This window comes from Drosophila pseudoobscura, chromosome 3 (assembly GCF_009870125.1).
Source record: "Drosophila pseudoobscura strain MV-25-SWS-2005 chromosome 3, UCI_Dpse_MV25, whole genome shotgun sequence".
Lineage (NCBI taxonomy): Eukaryota > Metazoa > Arthropoda > Insecta > Diptera > Drosophilidae > Drosophila > Drosophila pseudoobscura.
In genome coordinates, this window is record NC_046680.1 from 7,427,433 (window position 1) to 7,443,132 (window position 15,700).

The following is a 15,700-nucleotide window of genomic DNA, read 5'->3' on the forward strand; positions in this document are numbered from 1 at the left end:
TAGGATCTTTAAGCTCCTGGCTCCGATAGATACTTTCTAACACCTACTTGCCAGCTAGCACTGCCTCCTCTGAAAGCAAACAACGTATCTGGATCTGTTGCGAGAGCTCTTCTGAGTTAGCATCCTCTCAATTTTTCAATTACTTGGGCCTCTGCAAAAGTAATGACCGAAACTGAGCCAGAAACAGAAACAGAACAGAAACAGTAACGCCAACTGGCAGCTGGCAAATGGAACATTTTGTGCTTAATTTCATTTCCGTTTAGGTGCCGTTGCCGTTGCCGTTCCGAATGCCATTCCGTTGGAGGAGAGGCAGCGAAGGAGAGAAGTCCAGGGTCCATCGTCCGTACTGCGCAACAATGAAGCGCTTGGGTAACGGTAAATTTCATTTTAAAAGCATTTTCATTTACATTTTGTCCATTTGATTTTGCCATTGAAATTTCGAGAGCGAGAAACTTCTCTCCGTGCAGACCGGCAGCAGAGGTAGGAATTTTATTGTTTTACCATTATTACAGGTGTGCCTGCGCCAGTGGATGTATGGGAATGTATCCTGGGGTCTGTGTGTGTGTGTGATTCCCCTAAAAACAGCTTTACGACCCAAACGTTGAGCACTGTGCCCCGACACCGACACCGACGCCGGACCGTGATGGAGCCCAACAGCCGGAATGGAGCTGGCCTCACTAATCCGTTTGGATTTTTAGTGGCGGCCAAATTTTAACGACGCATCTTTGGAATTTGTTTAAGAAATCTATAAGAGAGCAGCACATTTCGTTATTGCTACTGCTCCAGCTCCAGCTCCTGCCCCTGCCGCATGCCGTGGGCTTCCCTGCTCTCCTCCTTTGTGATATTTCACATTGTCTGGATGTGGGGCTGCTCCTGGGTGCAGGCATTGTTTGTTTTTCCTGGGCTTCCTCTTGTTTGCTGCCTCCTCCATGGGGTTTTTATGCGCGACGCTGGTTGAACGCTTCGCTGCTTTGATTTGCCTTGCTTAGCCCCAGCCCCGGCCCTCTAACTCCACTGACTCCACTCTGACCCCTCTGACCTTTATCTTGGCCAGGGCCAGCTCCTTGGCCTGGACAGGACACAACAGAACAGTGGCAGTGGCTGTGAAAGAGGCAGCCCACTCGTGCGCACTTCGTGCTACAAAGCAACAAATCGAGTTTGCGAATAAATGAAATTACTTTTCGGTCTAATGACCATCATCTGCTGATTTTATTAGATTTGTTTCCCTTTGCTCTGTGTTTGTTTACTGCTTCTGCTGCTGTTCCTCCATGCTTGTTCCTGTTTCTTTTGCTGCTGCTCCTGCTGCTGCTGCTGCTGCTGGTGGTGCTCCTGCATCATCGAGCTGCCTGGCAAACCTGACTAACTGGGGAGCAAACTTTAAATGACTTTTGTGCCCAATCGCTGTAAGCAAAATGTTTGATAAGATGACGAGTATCCAGGAGTGGTGGTATCCCACTGTCATACGACAGAGAAATTTCTTTGGGGGTCAGGTGAGTGGGAGTCACCTGTCTAAAAGAAATCGTAAGCATCTCTCAAATGGTTGAGTTGTGGTTGGTCTAGACAAGGGTCTAGGCATTCACGATGGGTGTCTGTCAGATTTGCAGAAATTGTTTCGAAATAAAAGGATTCTTTAAAAAACGAAGTACGAGAACAATCAATTGCAGCAACAACAAGCTTCGGCACTTCGATATCAGACCGAAGCTACCAGGCGATCAGCATTTGTAAGGAAGCTACTGTAAATCAGTGACGGCCACTTATAGAACTACATACCCACACACACACACATTTGAAAATGTCAGTTGCATTTCAATGATAATCTTCTATGTTAATGGTGTGCCGATCTCTACAGCGCGCTGTTAATCCCATTGTGGCGATGTTCTCTGCACATTAGACCTGCTGTTAAGTAACATGAATGTTGCCGCTTAACATTTCTGATCGCCTGATACCGTGGGCCGCATTTTGTGTGGGTTTCTTTTAGTTCTGCGTTTTGTTGCTTTTGTGAATCGTTGTTGCTTAAATAGTGAATGAAGCCGAAAATGCAAGAAAAATTCTATCGTCAGAAGAGCGTTTCCCAAATTGAGATATTGGCCACAACAGCTCCTTAGAGGCAAGAAACCACAGTGGAGAGGTCCTCTTACTAATTTCTTGGGTCCATAGGGGATACAAATAATACAAACAACTTTTTGCACCTACATTTACAATCCTTACCGACAGCTCTGAGGCCGTTCACTCATGAGAGCTTTCACTGTACCAGAGGCAATATTGGACTCATCGTCAAAACATGCCTGCCAAGTTTTCGCTTTGTGCCTCCCAAATTTCTCGCTTGCCATTTGAATACGGATTGCCCCTTCCTCCTGCTCCAGGTGGTGGGTTCTTCCTGGCACCTGTTGTTATTGTTTGTAGTGTTGCTCCTGTTCCTGAAGCTGTCGCTGTGTTCCTGCTGTGCTGTGCTCCCTCGCTTCTTGGGCCTTTCTCGCCTTTTCGCCCCTTGAGCTGACATTTCATTTTTATGAAACATCTTATTTTTCTAATTTGCAACAGCAGGTGTCGCCATTTTCTGCAATTTTCTGTTTATATGAGAAAGGAGCTTCCTACTCTCTCTCCTTCGTCTTTGGGGTGCGCTTACCCACAAAATTTTCAGCTTTTCCCCTGCTGGTTTTCATTGGCTGGAGCGGGTGTAAATTCAGTTTACTGTAAAATTTAATAGAAAGTGAATTTTTTCTCCCCAAGAATATGGGGATAAGCACGGGGGCATGTGTGGATGCGTGCAAATTGGGGTCTTTTGTTTATAGTGTTTCACATGTTTGCATATAAAGTGAAAATTCTTGTAAAGCATGCTGTAAAAATACGTTTAATAAGCTACAAGACGGATACGGCTACGGCTACGGCTACGCCAACGGCTACCCCTCGCACAGTACTTTGTCGAATGTGTGTGTTGGGGGTAGATTGTGGGAGAGAGGAATCCTAACCGTCCTGGCGTCTTTATTAATTCATAAAACGACAAAACGCCAGGTGTCGCTGACGGTATGTCTGAGCGCCCACAGAGGGATTTTTATGCTTTTAAAAGTCTAAGAACGAAATTTTGGAAGTTTCTCCCAAATTACCAATAAAAACAATACCAGAGAAACCAAAAAAACACAAACAACGGAGCCACTTGCATATGTATGCAGGCAGAGATATTCCCCAAGACTCTCTCTCGTGGCTGGCCACGTAGTACGTACCTAGTATAATTCGTTATCTCTGGGGCGTATCAAAATCACGCTTGATTAACTTTCTCGAGCCATTTAACAAATAAGCAATAAAATCCGTGCATTTCCTTAGTCCGTGTCCAAGGCCCGACCCCCCTCCACAGCCAAGCCGCCACATGCTCCACAGTGTATCCTGTGTATCTGGTACCCCCGGACAGCCTTTTCCGTGTTGTCTTGAGCAAATTGCCCTTTTGTCTTCAAATGAGACGTTTATGTTTTTTAATTTTTTTCTTGTTCTCGGGTAATGGCCAATGTCAATGGGTTCAGAAAAGGGCAATCAGTGGATCAGATTCAGTCAGATGGGGGCGAGTGCTGTGCAGGAGCTCTGTCAAGAACAGACTTGAGACTGTTACCATGGGGAACTGGTAACAATGAAGGAATCGATAAGGTTTATCTGAGACTATTATTGTTGAATTCTGATGTCTTGCATCGCCTAAGAACTGATTCCTAATTAAATCCCTATGGAGTCCGCAAATATGCGGACCACATGCATTTCGCCCTCACAATCAGGACTTCAAATACAAAATCTGGGCATGCATACCATAGCAGTCGGAAGCAGGTGAAGGGAAAGCACAAATCCCTAAATTAGCATTAGCTAATCAAGGTAACCAAATGGCAGTCAGGCAGCGGGAGGGAAGGATGGCGGGAAATCTTTAAACCAATATTACTTTGTGTGCATTTGTGCGTAAGTGCAAGGGTCCAGCCGGAGGCACCCAAGGCTATTTGCCCGAGTATAATGTATAATCAAGATGTATGCCATTTGACATTCGAAGGCAAAATTAAATTCCACTGCACATCGCTGTTGGCAGACCAGACCCATCCGCACGGACGGACCACAACAGAAAGGCAAGGGAGAGCACACAAGCCACATTTACCAACATTTGGCAACTGCAGTTACGTTGCTTCCAGTCAAATACGATTCATCGTTCACGTACTAGACTAGGAGCCAGCAGGACGCACCTGGAGATGGAGCTGCCACTGCAGCTGAACCCTGAACCCGAGACCAATTAAATATTGAGAGAAACATTTGCCATTTCGTGCTCCGTTTGTAATTAGCCGTAACGTGCTGCTCCTGATGCAGGAGCAACGGATAAATACATACATACATATGTACTTACCTGCAAGATTTTAGGTAAATAACGTATGCCATGCCCGAGAATGTATGGTAAAGTCAGCGTCATAATGTTATTTACCAAATGCCATTGATTGGCACCCCTTACCACCTGACTTCAAAGCAATTTTCTTGTCACTCCAACCAAAATGTAAATGTTTTACAGTCAACATAATCACATCGAACATCAAAGGAGCCAAATCCGCACAGCTGCCAGCCCGGGCAACCGACAATCAATCGAATTGAGGAAAATCAGGCAATATTTATACGAATATTCGAGGACGGCATTCAATTGGAAATCAAATTTTGATTTAGCAGGTATGTTGGCTGAATAGAATCCCCATTGAGAGGTGGGGTCCCAGGGAATTGGGAAACAACATATACTCGTAGTAGTAAGCGATCAACATGAGATTCGTAGCCAAGCAGCACCTTTCGATGATCTATCGTTAAGCAGCTTATCTCAGATTCAACCTCATCAATCTACAGATAAATCCAGGATGTGGCAAAGCGGAGCTCCTTGGAATTGTATTCGAAAGGAAGTGAGAACAAATTAACAACCATTGATGTTTCAAGCCAAATTATAACAATGTGTCGTGTGAGATTATATCCAAAATTTAGACTATAACTGGGCGCAGGCCTGTAGGGCGTGCGGTCAGGTCATCTGTTTAAGACCAACAGAACATTGATTCCGAGTCAAACTAGGATTCGGAGCAGGCCAGCTGGTACAGGAACTGGATGACAGTGCGAGTGGGGCGTCCGGTCATCTGGTTCTTCAACAGGTAGGGCAGTGGGTTGGTTGTGGTGAGCATGCCTGTTCCACGGTTGTCCAGATGGGCCCAGTCGACGCACGGGACGAGGCTGCGAAGAATGGCGGCGGCCAGGCAGGAGGAGGCCGGTCCACGGCCGGCGTTGCTCAGGTCATAGGTGATGTTCTTGGTGACGATCTGGTGGTAGTACTTGAAGAGCGGGAAGCGCCAGACGCGATCCCCAGTGATTCCACCAGCCTTGCGGAACTGCTTGTGGACAAAGTTCGACGTAGTCCAGAGCCCAGTAGCCCCTCCGCCGAGCGCGTAGTTTACGCCTTGGGCCACCGTGCCTATGTCGATGATCATTTTGGGCTTGTGCGCGGCCTGGCCGTAGAGCAGGGGATCGGCCATCACCACAACAGGGGCCTTGCCCACATCCTTGACGCCCATGGTGATGCCATTCAGCAGGCTCACCACATCGCCGCACTTGACCGCCATGCCGGAGGGCATGTGCTCGCAGAGTGGGATGATCGCCGAGATGTTCATCGGCAGCGAGAGGGCGGAAGCGGCGCGGAGCACGCCCACACATACGGCAGCTCCAGCCATTGCGCCGCGGTACTGGTCCATTCCCGTCTTCTTCTTCAGGCAGAGCCCGCCGCTGTTGAAGGTCAGGCCCAGGCCCAGCAACAGCACGGACTTCTCTTCGGGAGCGGTGCCGCAGTAGGAGCACTCGAGCAACAGGGGCGGCTCGCAGGAGCCCTTGGCGATCATCATGAAGGAATTGAGCTTCATGTCCTCAATCCAGTCCATGGATCGCACCTCCACAGTCACGCCGCAGGGGCACAGAGCATCGACGGCGGCCTGGGCGAACACGGACGGGGTCATCATGTTCGCCGGCGTGTCGGACAGGCGACGGGCCAGGTTCTGGGACTCGGCCTTGAACAGGCCCCGGGTCCAGGCCTCGCGGTCCCCCTTACCGTACATTTCCAGCTTGGGGGTCCGCGTTCGGTTCTTCTTCCTCTTGTTCATGTTGAAGCGCCAAACGGCCAGCGAGGCGCCCTCGGCGGCCTGCTCCGGATAACCCATGCTATCCACATGCACCTCGCGCATTCCCTGCATCTGCAGGGCGCGGGCGCCAGCGCCGGCGGCCACACGGACATTCTCCATGCCCAGATCCAACTCCTCCTCCTCGTTGAAGGCGGCATCGTAGTCCCCGACACCCACGACGGCAATGGCCTGGTAATCGCCGTCCATGCCGCTGAACAGCAGGCCCTTGCCCGGGCTCCCGTCCATGTTTCGTTCACGGATCCACTGCATTACCTTACCGCCCACAGAGTCGTCCAGGGTGACGGCATTCTCCGTGGTCTTTGGCGGCTTGTCCGAATCCCTCTTGTAGACACCCACAACCACGCCCTTGGGCTTCTTGCACTTGGTGGCATAGGCTCGAAGGCAGTGCGAAACCTCCCGGAAGGCTCGCTTGCAGGTGAGCAGCCGGCTGGCCGAACGCACCAGAAGTAGATCCCTATATGCTGGCATTCTCGATTAGCGATTTAAAGGAACTAATTTACAAAACGGAACCAAATATAAATATGAAACCTGTGATTTTGCTGACTAGAAATTTAGCTGTTTGACGCAACGGATTTTACGCGATACGAAAAATTTACAATCAAATTTGTTGTGTTTATATAAGTTGTGTTCCGTTCAACAGTCTCTACTGAATAGTTTTTTGGGCCTCGCTTTCTATTTTGAAGTCTGAAATCTAAAACACCATCTGCTTCGATCAGGCATAAAACAAATCATGTCTGTATCATTTTTTGGATAAATAAAGAGGCTTGGAGAAAGTTGCATACAATAGTAGAAGCCTACTTAGAATCTTTACATGCCTGTAGGACACCGAAATCCCCTCAAAGATCCTCCACCTACGATGGTCCTGTTCAGAATTTATAATCCCTTTCGCGAGGGCGCACCACTATAATCGTATAATAATGACAAAAAGGAAAGAATAATGTTGAAAACAAAAAAAAATCATATGAATTCCAATTAAGCAGTCAACGGACAGGGTCCGGAAGCTGGGCCCGGCCTGGCCAAGTGCGCAGCGATAATGGCGGCGAATGGAAATAATTAATTTTCCAAACCAGTGGGCCATCGCTAATTAAGCTTAATTTTTGGTGTTGCATAACTAATTAAGGTGGGAACAGCGCAGCCGTACGAGGAGCAGCAGCAGCATCAGCCGGGATACTGGCATTCGAATTATGTAAAATTGTTGCACTTTAATTCCATTTTGTCTGCGGGCAGACAATCTGTAATTGAAAAGTATGCTCTTGCTTATCTTTCGAGTATTTGAATATGGAATTCAATTTAGTGTCGCATAAGCGCTGGAATATGCAAATCCGTCCGGGGCCAGCTCTCCTCAGACGAATGTTTGCCTTCTGGCTTTGGGCAAGGTGACCGAAAAGGTTATGTGTGCTGGTAGGTGTGGCTGGCCGAAAACCAAATTGGAAATTTGCTTATTTCTCGCCTTTGCGCTTGACCTGACCCAAAGGGGGCGAGCCAGGCGCACGGACAAACTTTGTCCACAGGTCCAGCCACCCGTGCACACAGATCCACAGATGAAAGGATAGTGCCAGATACTGTTAGTTTTGTCCTTCGGCCTGCTTCCTGCCGAATGTTGAATGTTGTAAAATATTTGCCCAATAGTGAACACTGACTTGGGATTAACATTTGTCTATGCGCATTCGTCTGGAATTATGCAATGTGTTCGTAGATAAGGACAATTCCAATGGAAAGCATCCGCCTCTGATGATTGCTATTTGCCTGTCAGTTATTGCCCAGCCTCCCCATTCAGTCATTTAAATTAAATAACATTTTGAAAGAGCGGCAGCGATATCCCCGGCATTGCTCTTTGCCTCTCACGGAGTACCTTTCTTCCAGTCTAGATCCTTAACAGTACCTTCCTTAAGTAATAAGTACCTTCCTTAAGTAATAAATTCTTCATGATATAATTTTTGATAATTTTTTTATTAAAATGTATTTTTATTACAACTAAACGCTTAAGAACTAAAGATTTTGTTGCGAATTACCTTAAGTACATTATGTCTGAATACATTTTTAAGAGACTAAAAATCAAAAATTCGTATCTTATTTTGTTTCTGTGGGCAAGATGGGAAAACCAAAAAGGCATAAAATTTAATGTAATCCAAGGTTTTTGCGAGTGCAATCAATGGTATTATGTATGTATTTTGTAATATTTTGTAAGCTATGGACTGATTCGATGCAATTTGAGTTCTGAGTATTCTGATGCGCATTAGGCGAAGTATTGCTTGTGGTTTCGAGGCTTAAGTAGAGATATTTCCTATAACTTTCGATTCGGCGTGTTTACAACTTTTAAGTTTAAATATTGTTTATTTTCGATTGCTATTATTGTGATTATGCAATTAGGCAGCTCATAAATTTATCAAAACTTAACATCACATTGCTTCTTCGATTACATTAGAGGTTGCTTTCCACATGCGTTTGAAAATTCAGTACCTGCACTAAGTCGATCGATTATGGTTATACGAGTACGAGTACGAGTACGAGTAATGCTTAAAAATGCTCAATGCTCAATGCTCCGTTTTGTGCGTATGCGCGGCAATTGTTTGTAGCTAACTATGGGCTGTATTTGTGTATTTTTTGTATGTTTTATGTATACTTTATATTAAATGCGGTGTGTGGTTTGTGGGTTTTGCTGACAAAATGCACTCAATGGAAGTTGATACGAGTAATACCCTCTATAGTCTAAGTCTAAGTCGAATGCATTGTAAATGCCTTTGTAAATGCATAATTTATTAGGAAGTGTTTTTCATGTTTGTATTCATTTCTGAAGAGAATATGTCTATGATGATGTTGATGATACGACGAAGGTCCTTGTGTTGTAAGTGCGTTGCGTGTGCGTGTGTGCGTGGCATAATTTAATCCTCTCCGGCTGCGGCGGCATTCGATTTACTAAAACTGTTTGGACGATGTGCTCGATGGCGGCATATTGAGAATGAAACTCTCCTCACGATATCAGACATTGGGCTTGCGGAAGATCTCATTCGGATACTGGTTGCTGCTAAAGTTCTGGCGCGTCGAGCATTGCTGTTTTGGACGGAACAAAGGTAAATGTATAATTAAATGCATGGCTTTGTCATGGACACACGTATTGATTTGTTATTGCCCCCATTAGGTGAAAAGATGGGGCAGACCCTAAGTGATTGCATTTTAATTACATTTCCAATGCATCTCCCACCCAAGGAGGCAATTATCATGCATTTGGGTCACACACCCGACACCACAGGGTACCACAGGTGGGGTGGTGGGCTGCTTCGGTGGTGGATAATAATAACTTAACTACCTTACACCATTTTCTGATTCTTCCCTCATTTTTCTGATTTGACGTCGCTTGGACATGGCCCGAGGGCTATTAAAATAATTGCCCCAGAAATCATTTATTATGGCATGTGTCTGCCTCGGACCATAAACCTGTCGCCCGGCGGTAGGGTGCCTCATTATCACTTACCGCTTGCTTCTTTTCCCAGGACTTCATGGCCGTCTTGTACTTTTCGAACTCATGGCACCAATCCGAGTAGATTTTCTGATAGTCATTGCTCTTGTTCGGCGGAGTGCATCTGTTCGAAAAGGGGGGATGGGGGCGGGTGGAAAGCGGTGGAACCACGGAAATGCGATTATAATGAGCGCATAATTACGGAAATGCCCTACTCACCTGTGGGCATCCACGGTGATGTTGTAGCTGCACAGCAGGGAGCCACCCAAATGGCAGTCGTAGCGGCCGCCATCGGCCTCGTTCACGGACACCACAACCAGTCCCCGTTCCGTCGTCTCGATGTACTTTGTGGGCGAATAATGGATCTCATAGCTGGAAGGCAGTCGGCATTTTGGTCATCAAGTCTTTAATTAAGCCCCCCAATAAATCCCAAGCCTTACCGTCCCTTATCCTTGGAGTGATGGTACCAGGTCACCTGCTCGTTCTTCAGTACCTCGGGGATTTTGACAAAGCATCCCAGATGCACGCTCTGGCCGTAGGTCACCACAATCTTCTTCTTTAGGACACTCGAGTCGCAAATGTCGCTCGTCTCATTGGCCACGTCCTGTGGGGGCACACGGGGGGAAGGGAAGGAAATCACATGTCATTTGATTTGTGGCACACTCCGCCGCACCTCGCTTCACCGCACTCACCTGCAACAGATCCAGCTCGTAGGGACGGCACGTATTGGCCTCCTTGTCCCAGCCGCAGTACGGATCACGGACACACCGGAAGCAATTGTCGTAACGACGATTGCACATGGCCAAATCGATTTGCTTGATGCGGTGATCGGTGCCGATGTAGAGGCTCTTACGTGTCTGGCTGATTTCCATCACCTGAATGGCCTCGTTGGGGGCCACCTCAAAAATGTCCAGCAGCTTCGAGAGCGACTCCCCGTTCCGGTAGTACTGCACGATTTTGTAAATGCGACCCAGATTGGTGCCCACATAGTACACAATGTATTCCTGGTTGAGTATATCGATTTTGATTCTGCAAAAAGTACGTTTCAAAAGTCGTTTTAATCCGTCGAAAATATGTGCTACATGCGAGTGTACTCGTGCCCGCAAATAAGTAACTTTTTAAACAGCTTTACTTTATGCACCCCCCAAAAACTGACTCCTCCAGTGGGGCATCGTTGATGCATTTAAATGAATTTCATTTTAATTATTAACTGAATTTTACACGTTCTGAAAAAAGCGTTGAACTTGTATTTGTGATTGTGCGAGTAGCAAAGCTGAGGATAACTTTGGTGCTGAAAGAAATGGGTATTCAGTGGAAGTGCTTTATAATGGTCCCTTTCTCCATATATTTATATCTGATTTTATATATAAAAATATGAATATATATATTTATAGCACTATGCAATACCACATTGACGCTGTGACCCAAATCGAACTTTTTTATAGTTTTACGGCTTTAAAATTGTTTAATAATTTTTGTTTGTCAAGTTTTAGGTCTTTAAAATTATTTAATCATAATTTTTTTGTTTTTTTAAACCTTTGGTTCATTTTTTTATTTTTTTGTTTAGTTTTAGTTAATTTAAAACATTTTGTTGTTTAAGTTTTTTTTTTAAACCCGTATTTTTTTAAAGTTGTTTTCACATAACTTAAGTACCTTACGCCTAGTTTTATTGAACTCTGAACAGCTGATTAATGCAGCTATAAGTCCTACCCGAACACCTTGTGGCTTAAGCGTATCGCTTGGAAAATATTAAGCTTTCAAATAAAAAATTGAGAATTTGTTGTGGCATTTGTTACCGAAATTTGTACTCTGAAAACTGTTCTTATTGTTTTTATAAAATATAAAAAATTCTAAACCTATTTGACTCCAAACACATCCCAGCATCCCAGCACATCCCTGGATCTGAAACCCAGCCTGAAACTCGTATGAATATTTCTGGCGTTACTCACTTGTCGACGACGAGCTTGGTGAAGACCAAATCCCTTTTATAATAGACAGGATTGTTGTGCTCGTGATTTACGGCCTTGTCCATGAGCGGGTGGGATCTGATGAAATTCAGTACAGTGTCTGGCAGATTTGATGTATCGTTGACGCAGGTACCGGGCCTGGGCTCGGGGACACGTGAATTGAGGACCGGCAGCCATGCGGAATTCGATGAGGATTGCTCCTTGAATTTACCTGTGCAAAAAAAATAAAAAAAAAACAATTGTACAATCACACACACTGGGATATGGGGAGGGGAGGGGAGGGGGGGGGGGGCTCCGGGGGCTCTTCTGCAATTGAAGATTTAAATCTACGACGAGCAAAGGTGTCAGCTGTGCCCCGCTTGCCACTAAGCTGTCAGTGGAGGCGGTGGAGCCACCAATAATCCATTCAAATGGATTTTCTAATGCGATTTATGTTGCGCACATGGCAAGAGGATCCACACACGGTGGGGGAACGGGGGGCACCCCGAGACTCGACTCGAGTCGATTCGAGTCCACTGAAACTACAAAACACTCAACGAGGAGGGAAATGGATTCGCAGTCGGAGCAGAGGGGCAGAGGAGGGGGAAGGATATATGAAACAAATGTGTAGATTGCAAAATAAAATTTGCCAATAAGTTGCATTTGTCGTTTCCCATTTCCATTCTCGAATGGAATCCCCCCTTGGGGTGGCAGGAAAACGGACAATGGAGAAAATTGCACGTCAATGCAGGGCGAAGCGTTGACAGGATCGCCATGGCCATCGCCATCGCCGTCACTCCCCACAGATAACCAAATCCGGATCCGGATTCCGTTTCGAGAGAGCTCACCGTTGAAGGCAGCTTGAATCTCGTTAATGTGAAAACTGCAGACGGCCGATCCAATCAGGCCATTGGTGCTGGTCGTGAAGGTGGCGTAGAAGCGGGTCTTGTCCGACGGCAGCTGGTACACCGACTGGATCTCGTTGAAGTAGAAGGGGAACTCCCCGGAGATGCTGCAGTTGAGGCGCGCCTTCAGATACGTGGCCCAGTTGTGGGCCAGCAGATTCTTGCCGCCGACATCCTTCTTGCAGACACGGGCGATGCGCGAGTACACGGCCTTGCCACAGTTGATGTACTCCACGGCCGTTTCCCGGAAAAAGAAGTACACGTAGTCGCCAATGTCAAAGGATCCCACAAAATTGGGTTCTGCAAAGGAAATGGAAAATATTGTTAGAGAAAGATTACGATGGGATCTGTTTCAATAGTTTTATCGGTCTTTCAGCCATTGAAACCATTAAAACATAGACCATATAATTGATAGTTTTCACTTAACTATCGATTACTTTCGATTATTTGTTAATTTCATGCGATTTATTATGATTTAAAATGGGAATATCTATAATAATCGATTGCTATCGATTACTTATCTATTATATAAATTTAAACATAGTTTTTTGATCGATATAAACCATATAATTGATAATTTTCACTTAACTATCGACTACTTTCGATTATTTGTTAATTTTATGAGATTTATTATTATATTTTAATGCGAATATCGATAATAATTGATGACTATCGATAAATTATGTCTTCAAACCATTGAAACATAGTTTTTTGATCGATATAAGCAATATCATTGATAGTTCTCACTTATTTTCAATACTAAATCGAAATGTTAAATATTCATTGGAATAATAATAGCGTCTCTAAAAAGAGGAGTGATTAGTGAAATACTTACTGTCCAGCCATTTGGAATCGTACTTCAAGGTCCTCTTAAACTTGTACTCCAATCGCTTGGCCGATGTGTTGTACAGGTCTGTGCGGAAGATGACGGTGTCCGCTTTGGTGAACTCCGCGTTGGTGCCCGAGTACTGCAGACAAAGATGGATGGATGCAACTCTCGATTTTCGGACAATATCCACCCACTTACCAGACCCGGCAGACCGCCAGGATTGCCGTTCTCCACATAAATGGCCGTTGAGTTGTCCAACGGATCGTAGGGACACTTGGCAATGCCAAGGCCCACGCCAATCACATACTCCGAGCGCGGCAAATGAGTTAAATTTGACTGCGGGGCAGATATACATGTGTAAAGAAAGGAAATAAGTGAAAGTGTGTGTGCAGAAGATGGCCTTTGGATTAGATAGAGGCTTTATCTATGCCTGAATGGAGGCTGCACTCTATCGCAGATTGCTCTGCTGGAGGAGCAACTGTTGATTGCCATCTAAAGTCAACTGTCGGTGGCAATCTTTGGCCATTCAGTCAACGGCTTCCACTCATGGCTCATGAATGGGTGGGGAATTGCTCTTGGCTTTGGGCTTCCTCAATCCATCCATCCAGCCATTGACTGCGTTTGTGTCTGTGTGTGTGTGTGTGTGTGTGCAACTTACATAGATAACGTAATCCTTGGGATTGTGGGCGTTGGTGCCGCACACATAGAGCCTATCGCCCTGCTCCATCGACTGTATGACGCGCACGTGATTTTTGCAATCGAAAACCTGCAAAAAGATATCGATTATAGTAAGTCGTGGAAGGACATAGCGACAGGGGCAGGGGAAGGAGTAAACCTGTAGAGATATCCCCTCAAAGGAATTGACAATGTTTTGGGGGGCAATGTGTGGGGTTGTGGGGGGGGGGGTTTTCAATTTATTGTGCCGTGGCATCATCTGTTTTGGCACACAATCGCAGCAATGTCAAAATTGTTGCAGTCCCGTGCGTGAGTGCAGCGAATTTTGTGGCAAGAACGGAGCACAAATTGCAATAGCACGCGTCGCTGCCGAAGCTAAATCAATTGGCAACAATGCAACCCGAATGGGGACACCAGAAGAGCCAGAAGAGGCACTAGGGGCAGCCAGCAGCGGCAACAATGGCAAGTGGCATCCCTGCAGAAATTACTGCCACACAGAGAGGTAGAGAGGGAGAGAGCGAGCAGAGCAGAGCAGAGCAGCTTTATGATGACTTAAGCAGGATCCCCATGTGTGTGTGTGTGTGTGTGTGTATGTGCGTGTGCGTTGCATGCAACTTGCTGCTGCTGCTGCTGCTGCTGCTGGCACTCCTGGCACTGCCACGACTAACTGGAAATTGATTTCAAATGAAAGGATTTGCTGTCACATTATAAACGAGTTGCAACAGCAGCAGCAGAGTCTGCCCCCACGTTGCAAGTCGATGGGATTTCTCCCTCGGGCTCGAACGAGAAAATCGAGTTACTGCAACATATCTCCACACGGGTATGTGATTTCTCTAATGCATCTCAATAGTTTTTTTTTCCTCAGAACTATCGTGGGGGGAAAGGCGACTACTGTCATCGACTACTGGCACAGTTCTTAGCCGATTATTGATTGAAATATAATATTTATTTGAATAGATAGTCATTTTGTACTAGATATTCCTCTGGCAGTGGCCTTTATTCGATTGCACATTAAATTGGGTTCTATGACCGATAACTATTTAGATAACTTAAACGATAGTCGATAACTCAAGAATATTCCATTTTGATAACACGAAAAGGGACCATAAGATGGTCTAACTATTTCTTATGGAACTTTGATACAATTTAAGCGCAGAGGACTTCAATATACCATAGGATACGATACGATATACAGCTGTAAAACACTTCTTGGGCAAATATCAGCATATCTCCGAAGAGAACATAGAACATCTCTTCTTTCCTACTCCACCAAACTTAAAGCTAATGAACTTACACTTGTTTTCAGCTTTCGTAGGGGACTTTAAAGGGCAAATCTTAGTATCTAAAAGTTAATACACACCTGACTCTTGCCCTTGGAGACACAGCTGACCACATCATCGCGTGTGGGCTCCAGATTGATCACGTCGCGCTGTAATAGAGATATATAGAGGTCAATATAGATGATCAGCAAGTTCTAGGACCACAGAAATGTGGCTCAACCGAAGGATATTAACCTTTAGTTAAGAGCTCACGTTCAATCAATTCAAAAATTCAATTTCCCCTCCAAATGAATGGAAAAAGATGTACAAGGTATATTGCTGTGCCACATGTGGCATAAACTACAACTAGCAGCAGTCCGTGGCACCTTTACAAATGCTTTCAACTAAATTTATGTATAAATCACGTAATGTTCCCCCCCCCTCCCCTCTCCACCG

The 15,700-nt window shown here is 45.6% G+C and overlaps 2 protein-coding genes across 3 annotated transcripts in view; both read right to left on the minus strand.

Moving 5' to 3' along the window:
* Window positions 1–4,899: 4,899 nt before the first annotated feature.
* On the minus strand, window positions 4,900–6,857 carry LOC4803784 (cytosol aminopeptidase-like). Its single transcript, XM_001360409.4, has one exon. It carries the CDS (start codon window positions 6,639–6,641, stop codon window positions 5,058–5,060), a length of 1,584 nt encoding a protein of 527 aa, XP_001360446.3. The 5' UTR covers window positions 6,642–6,857; the 3' UTR covers window positions 4,900–5,057.
* Window positions 6,858–8,397: 1,540 nt separating this feature from the next.
* The window catches only part of Sema2a (Semaphorin 2a), a 33,189-nt gene continuing 25,886 nt past the window's right edge, over window positions 8,398–15,700 (minus strand). For both annotated transcript variants that reach the window (XM_015183876.2, XM_002138268.3), the window contains exons 5-15: window positions 15,346–15,414; window positions 13,969–14,076; window positions 13,509–13,646; window positions 13,317–13,449; window positions 12,425–12,781; window positions 11,580–11,808; window positions 10,323–10,659; window positions 10,071–10,234; window positions 9,850–10,002; window positions 9,646–9,754; window positions 8,398–9,224 (exon numbers count right to left, since the gene is read on the minus strand). In XM_015183876.2, the coding sequence (XP_015039362.2) occupies window positions 9,153–9,224; window positions 9,646–9,754; window positions 9,850–10,002; window positions 10,071–10,234; window positions 10,323–10,659; window positions 11,580–11,808; window positions 12,425–12,781; window positions 13,317–13,449; window positions 13,509–13,646; window positions 13,969–14,076; window positions 15,346–15,414 (1,869 nt within the window). In that variant the 3' untranslated portion in view covers window positions 8,398–9,152. The remainder of the gene's footprint in view (window positions 9,225–9,645; window positions 9,755–9,849; window positions 10,003–10,070; window positions 10,235–10,322; window positions 10,660–11,579; window positions 11,809–12,424; window positions 12,782–13,316; window positions 13,450–13,508; window positions 13,647–13,968; window positions 14,077–15,345; window positions 15,415–15,700) is intronic.